This window comes from Brachionichthys hirsutus, chromosome 14, assembly GCF_040956055.1.
Source record: "Brachionichthys hirsutus isolate HB-005 chromosome 14, CSIRO-AGI_Bhir_v1, whole genome shotgun sequence".
Taxonomy (NCBI): Eukaryota; Metazoa; Chordata; class Actinopteri; order Lophiiformes; family Brachionichthyidae; genus Brachionichthys; species Brachionichthys hirsutus.
The window spans coordinates 678,228-693,638 of NC_090910.1; the positions used below are offsets into that span (position 1 = coordinate 678,228).

The following is a 15,411-nucleotide window of genomic DNA, read 5'->3' on the forward strand; positions in this document are numbered from 1 at the left end:
GTTGAGAAAGCTTTTAGAGCGCATGTATTGAATAAGCTGAATTAATACAGGAGATGCCAATGAGTCTCAAGTACTCTAGGGAAAGAGAGCAAACAGACCAGCTCAGGATGTTGTCAGCAGTCTGAAAAGCATTTTCAGACTAACACCTGAAAGTTGAAGCTCTGGTGTATGCAGGATGGTCTCTATTCATGCTTTATGTGGAAAAGCTAGAAATACTGAGACCTCAAAACGAAGAGCGTGGCCTGTTGTCGGCAAGACAATGAAAGACGGGAACCTCATATGGCAAGTGGTCTGGGCCTTGGAGTCATTGCAGCAGTCTTGAATGAGCCTCAAATCAAACGTAATAGCTGCAGTAGATTGGTCAGCAGGATAAGGCTACGAAGCCGTGGCGGTCGCTGCTCAGGCACGGCAAAAGCAACGAAAGAGATGGAGGATAAAGAGAAAACGCCTCACGGTTCCACTGTGGGAGAGGAAGATTCATCGGCATGGCAGACTATGACTTCATAACCTCTCAGAATCATAGACAGTGAATGAGATAAGGGTTAGGGTTATGCATTACAGGGTTAAAGATTTGCGTGCAGAAAGTTGGGATTTTCAAATTTAACCCAAATTAGCTTTCATGAGGAAAGTTGAGATTTGGAAAAGTCACAGCCTCACCGAAAATGAACTGCCGTGAGGAAGCCGATTGCCTGTGAGGGAGTTCTGAAATGGACAGAAATGCCCCGGGAAACACGAGGACCTCACATGAGCAGTGTGTCTTCTCTCACCTTCACCGTCTCAGCACAGAGGACACACTCACGCAGGACGGGCACAAGGTTTTCAGACAGATGGTGGATCTGCTCTCCCGTCTCCTCACGACAACGCTCCACACAGCTGGCCACGCCCCTCAGCGGGTCTGACGTTTGCTCCTCTGACTCCGCCCATCGGGTGTAGGCAGGGCTGTACTGCTTTAGTTCCTCCAGATACTCTGTCACCAAAACATAAACCAGGTGGACGGATTTATCAGCAGCAATATAAAACGTTTCATCCTGTTGTTCACCATTCTTCTCCTTTATTTCCATAAATAATTCCAATGAAATCTTGAAACTTTTAGGGAACCATTCTGTCGGAGGAAGCGGTGAAAGGTGAAAATGAGGTCAGGTTCTTCTTTGAGCCACAGCTTATTGACCTTTAATTAAGACTAATAATAATAGTGATACATGTTAATTTGCTAAGACACCATGAATCAAATCTGATTAAATCATTTGCTAATTAAAATGTATTTGGTCAGGACTATAAAGCTGGTGAAATGTGTGCATCTAAATATTTAAACCTGAATCTGTTTATGATGGTGCAACTGACACTGCTGTAAGACTTATTAGCATAAACAAGAGTAGGCAGGTATTTATGTATTTCAGGCAATGACAAAAGCAAACAAAACAAACCGTGCCACATTTAAACAATAAATAAATAATATGTCAATTCAGCCTGAAAGGGGGTGGGAAGAAGAAAACTTATTTAATCCCACCCCTATTTATCATAATATATAAGCATAACAAGTTCCTCTATTTCAAACTTCAAATCATATAAACAGCAACTATAAGCACTGTATGATTTTGAAAAATACAACAAAACATCGGATGAAATTAGTTAAATTATAAAATAATATATATATATATATATATATATATTTTCATTACGGTGTTACCACTGTTAACAGATGACTGTTTAAACAGTCATGCCAGCATTAATAATAAACAAATATCAGCAATGGTAATAAACATGTACCAACAATGGCAGTGGAAACAATAAGCACTGATACAAGTAACAGATTTACCTTCATGACCCTCTGTTTGAATATCGTGAGTAAACCAGATGTCTGTGTACTCGCTTAAACTGATGAATACCTTGACATTGCTTGTGGTGTGTATCCAGACTGTTCCAAAGTTTAACCCCACGTACAGACAAACAAAAGCTTTTGTGTGTGGTTTGAGCTTGAGGTAGTTTAAAAACTCCAAATCCTCTCAAATGATGAGTTGCAGTTCGAACAGTAAAAAAACGTTGTAGATGAATTGGTAATGATTTGTTAAATGAAGTGTCTAGGTAGAGAGCTGTTCCTGCGCTAATGCTGACGGAACATTACCTCCATTACCACAGATGTGAATAGATCGGTGATGTACAGACCATTAAACAAGCCAAACTACAATCCAAGCCACTGCAGCAGAGGCAGGTAGAAGTCGGTGTGCATTTCTGGATCAGGGACCGAACTCGGGCTGCACCAATTGCAATTTTCTGGCCGATCACCGAAGTCCTGACCTGCCGATACAGATTTTTTAATTAACTGACAGAACATATTTGAATGTTCCAATCTTATTTTATTGAACACAAACAAAACTTGTGCAACAGGTGACTGCAGACCAGTTTTGAGCATCTCACCAAAATAAAGTGCACAGCAGTATTTAGCTTTCACAAATAAAAGGAAATGACAAGGTTTGAGGTCGTCAATAAAAGAACTATCTACATGAGAAACTAACAAAACAACCACCAATAAGGTGTCTTGAGTTTTAGTTTTTCTTTCTTGTAAAATGACAAAATGCCAAACTGCAGCAGCTTCGTGACTATTTCAATGTAAAATAACTTGCAGCAGCTGACGGGAAAAAAAGCTGCTAAAAGTCAAACATTCTGCAACAAATAGTTCAGCATATTTAACATAAGTCAACGGGTAAGAACAAGAATTAACACGACACAGGTCATTTCTGCTTCTTCACCAGACGGGCGACGTCTTTTCTCATCTCCACGTCCAGCCAAGATAAACAGGCGGTCCCTTTCAATAAAGCAGGGGGCGGAGCCATAGGCTCGGGCGAGTAGGCGGGCCTGTCAATGATTGCGGAGGTAGATAATTTCGGTTTCATATGCAAAATTCGGGCCAATCGGCGATTGCGTGAAATTAATCAGGTGATCGACAGACGTCACGGTGAAGAGGAAGCTGAGCCGAATGGCAAAGCTCTCGATTTACTGATCGATCTCCGTTCCTACCCTCACCTGCGGTCACGAGCTTTGGGTAGTGACTGAAAGAACAAGGTTGCGGGTACAAGCGGCCAAAATGACCTGGGAATGCCCCAGGATCCCCCCGGAAGAGCTGGAAGAAGTGGCTAGGGAGAGGGAAGCCTGGGCTTCCCAGCTTAGGCGGCCCCCGCGACCTGACCCTGGAATCAAGGGTATCAACTCAACATAGCCAATTCTCAAGCCAATTGAAAACAATTGAAAAAAGGTCCAATGCTATGTTTGTAAAGCTGCTCTGTCAACCACTGTTCAACGAAATGGGAACCATATTAATGCACATTATTTTGTCTGTCATCAGTTCAGTCCACCTCAAGGAATCGAGTTTGTCATGAAGGCAGTGGCGGGCGGTGCATTTCACACCTAGGCCTTCACGAAGTCCTACTTAGTCCGACTTGAATAAATACCCCTCATAATACCATCATTTATGACACCACGGCTGGAGAAATAATATACAGAAACACACTTACGCAGTACTGGGTGCTGCATCACCTCAATCGTGTACGTTTTCCAGACCATTTAAAAACTAATAAACCTGCATCAGCAATCAACTTATCACTATACATGGTACTGTCAAACGCACAAATTAAAGGGAATTTCAAATAATTTGTCCAAAAAGTTTTAATAAGTCCACCAAGAACAGACAAGCTTTAAATTCAGTTTAATATAAGAAAGACAGCAACAAGACTGTCCCGGGCCAAGGCAGGTAAGAACCCAAATGCACGACAGTAGATGGGGAATCCAATACCAGAGCTTTATCGTTTGTTACCGGGTAGTCAGTCAGAACCAGCAGACAAATCCAGATAGTTCCAGAAATCAGGCAGAGGTCACAAACCGGGGAATCCGAATAGACAGGCAGACAGACCGATCCGAAGGGGCAGGCTAAGAAACAGAATCCAGGAATCAGGCAGGGTCGAAACACGGGAGAGCAGTCTGGGACGCTGGAGAGTAGGAACCATGTCACTAACAATCCGGCAGGGGTGTGGTGTCTGAGTTGAGTATATGTAGGGACAGGGCTGATGGGAGATGTGTTGCAGGTGATGACAGAAGCACAGGTGACAGGAATGAACTGATTGCAGGAGGTGGATGTGAGAAGAATGGGGAGGTTGGTGTGGGACAGACACAGGAACGCCTCAAGCTGTGACAGAGAGAGTAGGCCCACATGCGACACAATGAAACACGTCTCTTTGTGTACTTCTACTACAATCACCCATCTGCACCGCAATATTTACATACATTGCAGAGGAGCAAGAAAAATCTTTTTTCAATTTTTAATATAGTTGTCATTTTATTTTGTTACCATTGATTTGATATGCACGAAATAAAATTACAAAAACACATGAAAAATTAAATAAATAAAATGCTTGCGCTCGCCAAAATGGCCGTCCCCCAAAACACTTATATCAGCACAAAATCCATTCTCCTTTCTTTCCTCAAGAGGACTTCAGTGACTTGGTTGTTACAGTTTATCTGTGCGTTTCAGGTCCAATAAGATCCTTTCCTATCAGCATGGAGGCCAACGCCGAACGCCGCGTCTGTCCTCTAGTGTCTCTGCCGCATGTTTTGATTCGCTTTAAGGCCGAAAATCACCGCTCAGCAGAAGCAGTGGACACAGGAATTGCTAGCTTGGTGCTTGGCACTAAGCAGAATGTAGGTAAAGCTTGTGAGTATTTTATCAATCCATCCCTCTTATTGTAGACGAGACAATGTCAATTACCTCGTCTCTGCCCTGCAGGTCACAGGTGTGGCCAGGGCCTGCCCCCGACGAGAAGCAGGTCCACCCCAGACCGCTTGTTAAAGGGTAAGGGGGCCCATTTGTGATCTTCTGCAGGGATGACGCTGGTCAACTTTACCATTGTCTGTGTGTCGGTGTCGGTTGCTGCTATAAATCTAGTTGACAGACAATCAAGGAGTAGTAGAGTTCCCAGTTTTTCTTTTTTTATAGTAGAATTGTATTTTATACTCTGAAATGTTTTACCCTGACTTAAATAAATGTTGCAGATAATTCTTCTTATCAATTAAAAATAATGGAAAGAGCATTAGTGCATGATTATAGGAAAATAATGTACATGAAATTAGAAAACAATTTATATCAGTCAGTGTCGGCTCTGATTTGACATTCTTTTTAGTCTTTTGTTCATATTCATAGTTCAACTTGAAAGGATAAAGAGCGTTTCTTAGTTTTGGATTGATGACGTGCAGTGTTTCAGTTTCTAGGAGTCTTCTGAGTGTCTGCTCGACTACCTCTCTGTTCCTTGACGATCCGCTGGCTGACTTTGTCCACTGAGCTCATCTTGTTTCTGAAGTCCTCCACATAGTCCTGCATCACAGTAAACTCCTCCGGCCGGCTCCTCGGGTATCGTACTGAATTAGCAACCGCTCTCACCGTGTCTCCCATCCTGCTCAGGAAGCCAGACGCCTGTTTCCTGTGTGACAACAACTCCTGCCAGAGTCACACACCATGAATTAATAAAAAGTAAATCACTGTTAATATGTCCATAAGCGGTCCATACTAGGATAAATGCTTTACACACAACTTGATTTTAGAGGCGAGATTTCATGAAAATAGAAATGCAACACATAGTTTTGCTCTCATTTTCCTACATGGAAGTAAAGGGTCTAAGATGAACCTTAAAGGGTTATCCCCCTGTTGGGGGCAGTGCTGCCGTTTTGGGGTGGGTGATCACCATTATAATGTAATGAGAGACGAAGCAGGAAGGACACAGAGAGGAGGAGGGATAACGGCGCCGCAGCAGCAATCTGAGAACTAGAAGCTGCTAATACGGTGGAGTTTGAGTCACGGTACTGAGCAGAAAGCAGCCGTTTCTGTTTCTGTCATTCAAAAGGATCATCATAGACGATCACGGTGGAATCACGGAGCTGGAGTCCAGCGCGCCCGACACGGACCAACACCCGCAGTTCAACCGGGAAGGCCGACACCAAAAACGTCCTAGTTTTCTTCTTAGTTTTGGACGAGTATACTCGTTTCGGACATGAAGGTGTGGATTTCTTGGGACGAGAAAACTCGTTTCAGCACCGCGTGAGTTAAGTGTCGAAAAAAGTGTCTTAGCAGATTTTGATAATTTGTGTCCCTCTTGTGTTTTCTCTTCTTCATTCTGTACACCTCTCGACAGTGGATTGGCCGAGCGTGACCAACACACCTGAGACTCATCTTCCCATCACCCACCACTTCAAATCCGTTCAGGCGATTGGTTCTCCACCAGATTAAGCGTGTGTCTCGTATTTTTGTGCTGCTCTTGTGCTCCGTGTTTCTCTCCGTGACGCCAGCCCGTCCTCCGCCCAGTTCCAGCTTCTCTTTGAGTCCTCTAGTTGTGGGTGTGGCTTTATTTTATTACTGACGACCAGCCTGCCCCTCCCCAGTGTTTTTTGTCATTTCATTATTAAATGAACTGCAGACTGATTCTCTTGCCTCCGTCGCCTCATTTTGGGGTTCACACCTTTTTGAGTTCGAGAGTGGAATGTTACTGCCACTTTGGGCTTGAGCATATTGTAACCTGCCACGCGCCATGAAAAGGTTTGCAGACAGCGGCTCCAGAATAATTTGTACTCTACTGCGGATGTAATGCACCTGTGAAGTCAGGAAGACTTTGAAGTGTGGGTTGCATGACAATATGGGATGCTCAGATATTTTGTTGAGGAAGCGATGCAGAGCTTTTCTCCTGGTATCAATGAAGTCATCGTTGAAGCGTTCCACCATGCCTTTCATCACAAACTTCTCTGGCAGTGGCTATGGACACAGAAACATGCAAAGTCAAGCCTAGTTTGTGTCAAGGAAAATAAAAATAAAAACATTCTGCAAACAGTTAAAATTACACTGACTGTTTCAGCAAGAAAGAAAAGAAAAGAAAAACTGCCAACCTTCTAACCTGCCACCAGAGGGAGCTTCAACCCACTTGTTTCATTTGTCTGTTCAACACAGTTCTTTTCAAAGTGCTGTAAAGAGGCCGTCCAGTGGAGGAGCAACGCTTTCTGTTCCGACAGGTCTCAGTAGTGAAGATTTCGTGAACTTCTTCATATGGCATGCCGTTCAGGAACTTATTATATATATATATCAAAAGTGAGGTCTGAGAATATGGACCGAACTCTGGAATATATATATGAAAACTTTGAGAATATGGACCAAACTCCGGAATATATATTTTGATATATATATATTCAGAAATTTCCATATATATATTCAGACATTCTCATATATATATATATATATATATTCAGATATTTCAATATATATATTCAGAAATTTCGGTGCACGGGAATATACGTATGGAAACCGCGGTGTAGTGGTTAGGGTTCCGCGCTCTCGTCCCCGCGGTTCGGGTTCGATTCCCGGTCGGGGAGCCAGATCGATCTTGTGTCGTTAATGGAGTCAGCTCGAAATCTAGTGCCGGCAATCCTCAATATGAGGAGATAATGAACAACCTCACTTTTGATTATATATATATATAATAAGTTCCTGAACGGCATGCCATATCTTTAGTACCAAAATCGAATCTATTAGGGATGTCATTCATCAGCGTCTGCCTTCGTGTGGCATTGACCCCCCCCCTGAGTGATGGAAGTAGAGATACGGCTGTTACTCTTGATGGTTACTTGGATAGCTTCACCCCCATTAACCTGCAGCAACTAAGTGCAGCTGTTGCCTCATCTAAACCGTGCTCTTGTCTCTTAGACCCGGTCCCAACTAAGCTGCTTAAAGAAGTCCTCCCCTCAATCAGAATTGCAAGAGTCAACTAAAGACTTTCCTTTTTAACAAAGCTTATAGTTAATCGATACAGTAATCAATATAATCAATATGCTGTCATGGGCCAGCATTGGTGGCTTAACATCATGACACACTGAGCTCCTCCCCCTTTATCTGATTATTCATGTTATAAATATATGTGAGTAATCTCTCTCTCTTCCCTGTAGTCTTGTTCTCTCTCTCCCTCTGTTTGTCCCTCTTTCTCTTTCAGGTCCTTCTGTCCGTGGTGCTGCAGAACCTGGACCTGTGTCCCTCAGCACTGATGTCCACGTCGCTGGCATTAGCATTTCTAGTCTCATACATCTTGTTTTTCCTAGCCTCCGTCTCCAGAGTGCTTGCTCTTGTGGATCAAGTTAGGTTCTGTCTTTCCCTGCTAATCCTGTAAAGTGCCTTGAGATAACTTTCTGTTGTGATCTGGCGCTATATAAATACAACTGAATTTAATTGAAAATTGAATTTCTACTCAGATTACCAACCACTACGAACTAACTGTTCACTTAAACCAGTGAGCTTGTAAAGTTATAATATGGTATAATATTGTCAACTAACCGATTCTCAGCAGTAGTGCATATTTAAGCGCTGAGCAAGCGGCAGTTCATTCAGAGCTCGGGGAGGCTTTGGGCTTGTCGTTGGTAATGCCCCCCCCCTCCAAACTGCTGCAGGGTCATTGGCAGAGAACTGCTGCTGGAGTCTGCGTGAATATACTGATTTAGTGTTCTTCAGCTCCCTGCTTAACCTGTACTTCACCTCCTTGTAGCTGTCTCTGTCTCCGCTCCTGTGTGCTGCCTCTTTCTCATCTAATCTGACTGAGCTGGTGATGGTGAGCTGGTGAGAAGGCAAGTCTGGTGATGGAGGTGAAGTCGTTTTCACACTGTCAATAGGTGCGTTTACATGGACACATTTAATCGGAATAAAAGTGCTTCATGTACACACCCAAATCGGATTAGTCTGACCCGTGTGTTCATACATACATGGACGATGAGTGTTGGGTGGTTTTCTTCCAATCTACTCCGGAGCCAGAGAAAGTCTTGATAGCGGCGCCGTACCTCATACTCACTGGAGTTAAACTCGCTTCGAGAAGTCTGGAGGGATCAGTTACAAATCAGTACCAAGACACATTGGGTTAATTCACAAACAATGTGTGCTTAAATCATGCATACCAACGTTTGATGCAGAAATCTGTGATTCATCAATATGTTCTTACTTGAATTTGTTCTTACTCTGCAAACAAATTTAGAAGCTCCTCAGATCATATGTATTCACAAATAATGAAGGATCAGCATTCTAAAAATACTTTAAACATACATTTTTCCCAGGATGAACAATGTATTGAAACTACATTAATTTATAAGAACCCTCAAGGTAATGATTAAAACTGCAAAGTGAATAATGAGTAGCTGAAATGCACTTTAATCATTTATATACTCAAAATCTTGATTCTTCAATTTAGTACTTCATTTGCTTGGCCCGTGACCCGATAACAGGTGGAAAATGAATAAATGACGGTTGGGAGAGCAGTAGACTAGAGTTGGCCTCCCAGGTAAGGTCTATTCCAGGGTATTGAAAAGGAGGAATTGACCAACAGTCGAACCTCGGATTCAAGAGGAACAGTCCACATGTACTTTGTGAATTTGAAGGTGTTGAACCACTCTCGCAGCATTTAGTGGGGAGAACTTCAGGAATATGTGGTTTGGGGCCCTTTTTAAGGGCTATACGGTCCCTATAGGACCAAAGCAGGAGCTTGGTTGCATTCAGGTCAGTAAGTCAGAGAGGTTCTAGGGGCATGTTGGACTCCAGCAGGGCTGTCCTTTTTCACAGGTTCTGTTCATAATCTTTATGGACAGAATTTCTAGATGTAGCCAGGGGCCGGAGGGGGTCCAGTTTGGGAACCAAAGGATTTCATCTCCTCCTTCATTTGTGGACAATGTTGTCTTGGGATCACTTCCAAGGTTCTGTCCAAGGTTTCTGCCCGTTAAAGGGAAGTTTTTCCTTGCCTCCGTTGCTCTTGTGGGTCAAGTTGGGTTCTGTGTTTCCCTGCAGGTCTTTCCCTGCTAATCCTGTAAAGTGCATTGAGATGACTTTATGTTGTGATCTGGCGCTATATAAATAAAACTGAATTGAATTGAATTGAATTGTTGGCCTCATGGGTAGTGTGGTTAGCAGGAGTTAAAGTAGAATTGACAGTTTCTCCCTTGAGCCATTCCCAAGCCCGAATAAATGTAGAGGGTTGCGTCAAGAATTGAAAAAAAAAAATCAAAAATGTAACACGCAAATCAACTTAAATAAGGAAGTCATACCGGATCAGTCGAGGGCCGAGATAATAATAATAATAATACATTTTATTTAAAAGGCGTCTTTCTCTGCACTCAAGGACACCATACAGACATGTATATACACACACAAATAAAATAAAAAATGAAATAAATAAAGCCAAAATAAATTGAGAAACTGATAAGGAAATAAATATAATAAAAATAAATGGTAAAATTGCACTGCACTTATATCGCGCTTTTTCCACCGCTTCACGGTGCTCAAAGCGCCTTACATTAGGCCTCATTCACACACAAATTCACACTCCAGTGGGCGACTGCTGGCACCTTGCTGCCATGCAAGGTGCTGCCAGACCCACTGGGAGCAATTTGGGGTTCAGTGTCTTGCCCAAGGACATGCAGACCGTCAGATTCGAACCACCGACTCTCTGATCACTGGACGACCCACTCTACCAACTGAGCCACAGCCGCCCCGTCAAAAATTGACAGTTAGCATCAGATGTGTTTTGAGTTGTGATTTGAAATGGGGGGGAAAGAATCAATGTTTCTGAGTTGGGGTGGTAATGAGTTCCAGAGACAGTGATGAGGTAGTGATGAGACGGGCGGAGGGGACAAACAGGTGTACGGAGGAAAAAGATCTCAGGGTGTGGGAAGGAGTGGGAACACAAAGGAGTTTGGACAGATATGGGGGGGCGAGGTTGTGGATGGTCTTGAAAGTTAACAGAATGATTTTGACCTGAATGTGGAACTGAACAGGAAGCCAGTGAAGTTGAAGTTGTTGAAGAGGACAGGAGTGATATGATGGCTGAAAGGGGTTTTGGTAATAATACGGGCAGCTGAATTCTGGACCAGTTGAAGCTTATGGAGGGATTCGTGAGGGAGGCCAAAGAGGAGAGAATTTCAGTCATCCAGATGGGAAGTGACAAGGCTATGGACAAGGATGGCGGTAGTGTGGGGGGTGAGGGAGGGGCGAAGACGATTGATGTTTCGAAGATGGAAATAGGCAGTCCGGGTGATGTTGGTGATGTGCGATTGTTGATGTGCTGTCAAGGATGACACCCAGACCCTTAACCTGGGGGAAGGGTGAGATGGTGGAGTTATCAATAGTAAGGGAGAAACTGTTGGATTTGGTGCCAATGAGAAGAACCTTGGTTTTATTACGGTTTCATTTAAGGAAATTTAGCGTTAACCAGACAATCGGTAAGGGAGGTGGGCGGGAGAGTGGACGATAGGTTAGTGGTAAGGTAGAGCTGGGTGTCATCTGCGTAACAATGGACATTAATGATGAAATTGACAACGACCTCCAGCACCGTTGTTAAAATGGACTGCACCGTCAGATTCGAACGGATCGAACGGTCTTGTTTCAACGGAAACAAGACCGCAAGGGCTTTTTTGAAATGCTCCTCTTAGACAGGATGTTTGACTGTATTTGTACTGTAATACATCCTACTGTGTGACTGTACTTGTACTCTAACATTCTATCTAATAAATGTATTCATCATCATCAACACCCCACGGGACGCTGCTGGAAACTGGATTACTGTGGGTTGAAGACAGAAATGAAGAAGAGGAGGAAGACGAGTGCATCAAAAGCAAGAGAAGATGGAATGGAAGAGTTTAGGACTGAGAGTAGGGACTTTGAATGTTGGCACGATGACGTGAAAAACTAGAGAGCAGGTGGACATGATGATGAGGAGGAAGGTTGATGTGTGTCCAGGAGACCAGGAGGAAAGGAAGCAAGGCTAGAAGCTGAGGAGCAGGATTCAAGTTGTTTTATAATGGAGGAGAGGAAAGAGGAATGGAGGAGGAGTTATGTTGAAGGAAGAGTTGCTGCAGAGTGTTCTAGAGGAGAATTGAGTGTCGGATAGACTGATGAGTTTGAAGCTAGAGATTGAGGGTGTCATGTTGAATATTGTTAGTGGGTACACTCCACAGGTAGGAGGTGGGTTACAGGAGAAGGAGGAGTTCTTATGCTCCACAGGTAGGAGGTGAGTTAGAGGAGGATGAGAAGTTCTTACGCTCCACAGGTAGGAGGTAAGTTAGAGGAGAAGGAGAAGTTCTGGACTGACTTAGATGAAGTGGTTCAGAACATCTCTAGCAGTGAGAGAGTCTTGATTGGAGCAGACCTCAATGGGCATGTTGGTGAAAGAAATAGAGGAGATGAAGAAGTGATGGACAAGTTTGGTATTCAGGACAGGAACCTAGAAGGACAGATGCTGGTGGACTTTGCCAAAAGGATGGAAATGGCAGTAGTTAACACTTATTTCCAGAAGAGACTCGAACAGCTGTGTGAATTCTTGCAGGACAATAAGTTATTTGAGGTTTTCCAGTCGGGTTTCAGAGCTCATCATAGCACAGAGACAGCATTAGTTAAAGTCACCAATGACCTTTAATAGCGTCTGATAATGGACTTGTCTCCGTGCTTATTTTATTAGATCTCAGTGCAGCCTTTGACACAATAGATCATCAGATTCTGTTACAGAGGCTGGAACAATCTGTTGGTGTTAGAGGATCTGCATTGAACTGGTTTAGATCATATTTATCTGATAGATTTCAGTTTGTAAATGTTCAAGATAAGTCTTCTACGTACACTGAAGTTAAATGTGGAGTTCCACAGGGTTCGGTGCTTGGACTGATTCTGTTCACGCTGTAAATGCTTCCCTTAGGTAACATTATTAAGTTTTACAAACACAGGATATGGTGTTATTACCCAAAGTGCACTGGACTCTGCACGGCAGGGGCATCCTCATCCCTGAGCCAAACTTGTCTGACTGCATACCGGAATGGGACTGGATGTTACAATCCTTTTTACCTTGCTAAATGGGTAGGGATTATAGTCATCACAGGGCTGGATAGAAGGGGCTAAGGGTTTCATTGGGGTCATCAGGTGGGCACCCTCCATCATAGGTGTTTCACTGAACAGGCCCACGACACCTCAAGAGGGTTCAGCAGCAACACCTGGCGTCCCGGGTGTGCCCCCCTCTGGCTTACCCCCTTCTATACCCCTGATGTTGTCTCTGTCATTTTGGAGCCCAGCTGTTGTCTCTCCTCCTGATCCAGAGCCACTGGCTTGCTTGTTCAGCAGCACTGGACAGGGCTTTGATGATTTGCCGTTGGGCCTGGCCCCGGATTCCCATGCCCCTGAGGAGACTAGTAGCAGTCTTGCCCACAAAGCCTCTGCAGCCCACTTCTACAGGGAGGACTGTGGTCTTCCAGCCCCGTTGTTCAGCATCCGCTGCCAGCTCAGCATACCGAAGCTTCTTCCGCTCAAAGGCCTCCCCTATATTATCCTCCCATGGCACTGTGAGCTGTATGATGTAAACACTTCGGATCGAGGTAGACCACAACACAAGATCTGGCCTGAGGTTGGTCGTGGCGATCTCCACTGGAAAGCAGAGTATCTGCTCCAGATCAACAAGGAGCCTCCAGTCCCGTGCTGCTCCCATCTGTCCTACCTCTGATTTTGGAATACATCTCTTTTGTTGTTTCTTCCCTTCATGGACAAAATGTCCGAATGATGTAAGATGGGAGGAAAGGGGGGGCAGGGCATTGACGACCATTCTTCTATTCTCCAGTGCAGCTGCCAGACACTTCAGGACTTGATTGTGCCGCCAGGTGTAACGGCCTTGTGTAAGGCTTGTCTTGCAGCCCACTAGAATGTGCTTCAAGTTTGCTGGAGATGGACAGAGGGGGCATGTAGGATCTTCTCCGTACCATTAGTTGAGGTTCTGTGGTGATGGTAGCACGTCATATGTCGCTCGCAGGATGAAGCTGGTTCGATAAGCTTCCATGTCCCACATCTCTCTCCAAGAGAGCTTGCGCTTCTCAACATCTTCCCAACGCATCCATTGACCTTGCTTTCCTTGTGAGACAGCCTTTGCGCACCTTGCAGCCTGCTTCTCTCGGCGAACCTCCTCGACCACCAGCCCACGTCGCTGAGCTGGAGATGCCTTGCACCAGGATGGTTTACTCTCCTCTAGGCCAATGCCTCCTCTTCCCATTTGCACGTGGCCGACAATATCCCGGTGCTTAAGGGCTGATTTAGCCTGGTGTATAGCTACAGTTGGAGTCCACTTCCTTCCAGTTGCAATTGCAGGAGCGGTTTGAGCTACACAGGGGTCTCAAGAATCTGTCAGCATCATCTCCAGCCTGACTTTGCTGCTCTTGTATTCCTCTGTGAGGCTACATAGAGGAAGCTCCAGGATGCCTTTACCATACAGTGCTATGTTGGTAAGGCACCTGGGAAGCCCAAGCCATTTCCTAGCAAAAGAGCTGATGACCCTCTCCAGCTTCTCAATCTTCGAGCACGGTACCTCATAAATGGTCAGAAGCCACATCAGCCAAAGTATAAGACCAAACTGAAGACACCAAAGCGTTCCACTGCTATGCAGACGATACACAATTGTACCTGTCCGTTCAGCCAAACAAGGTCGATCAGTTGGTTAGACTTCAGACATCAGCCTTAAGGACATTAACTCCTGGATGACCGAGAACTTCCTGTTATTTAAACTAACTAAAACTGAGGTTCTGGTTCTTGGGCCAAAGCATCTCAGAAATGTTTGTTCTAGTGTTGTAGTTGAACTAGATGGCATCTCAGTGTCCACCAGCACCACTGCCAAGAATCTGGGGGTAATCTTTGATCAGGACCTGTGCTTTCAGTCCCAGATAAAGCATATTTCAAGGACTGCGTTCTTTCACCTTCAGAATATTTCAAAGGTCAGGCACCTACTAACCCGAAAAGATGCAGAAAGAATTGTCCATGCTATTGTGACTTCCAGACTGGACGACTGCAACTCCTTACTGTCCGGCTGCCCAAAAAGGTCTATTAAACATCTCCAGCTAATCCAGAATGCAGCAGCTCGTGTTCTGACGGGAACCAGACTGAGAACTTCCCCTGTTCTGGCGCCTCTGCATTGGCTTCCTGTTAGAGAACGAATTGAATATAAAATCCTTCTACTTGCTTTTAAAGCCCTCACCAGCCAGGCCCCTCTTTACCTTACAGATATGATTATCCCATATTGCCCCACTAGGACCCTGTGGTCCCAAAATGCTGGCCTGCTCGTGGTTCCAAAAATTTCCAAGAGCAAAGGGGGCAGAGCTTCCAGTTATCAAGCTCCTTTATTGTGGAATCAGCTCCCTGATTGGTTCGTGAGACAGACACCATCTCTATGTTCAAGAGTAGACTAAAGAATTTCCTGTTTAACTAGTCCTATAGTTAACCGATACAGTAATCGATATGCTGTCATAGGCCAGCACTGGTGGCTTAACATCATGACACACTGAGCTCCACCCTCTCACTCTGATTATTCATGTCATAAATATATGTGAGCAATCTCTCTC

The 15,411-nt window shown here is 44.4% G+C and overlaps 1 protein-coding gene and 1 pseudogene across 1 annotated transcript in view; one reads left to right on the forward strand and one right to left on the reverse strand.

The window, feature by feature from the left end:
• The window catches only part of snx7 (sorting nexin 7), a 96,512-nt gene that overhangs the window by 12,840 nt on the left and 68,261 nt on the right, over window positions 1-15,411 (reverse strand). Inside the window, exons 4-7 of the mRNA XM_068748191.1 lie at window positions 8,773-8,883; window positions 6,629-6,787; window positions 5,284-5,482; window positions 768-967 (exon numbers count right to left, since the gene is read on the reverse strand). Of these exons, the coding sequence (XP_068604292.1) occupies window positions 768-967; window positions 5,284-5,482; window positions 6,629-6,787; window positions 8,773-8,883 (669 nt within the window). The remainder of the gene's footprint in view (window positions 1-767; window positions 968-5,283; window positions 5,483-6,628; window positions 6,788-8,772; window positions 8,884-15,411) is intronic.
• LOC137903794 (uncharacterized) lies at window positions 10,933-15,290 on the forward strand (annotated as a pseudogene).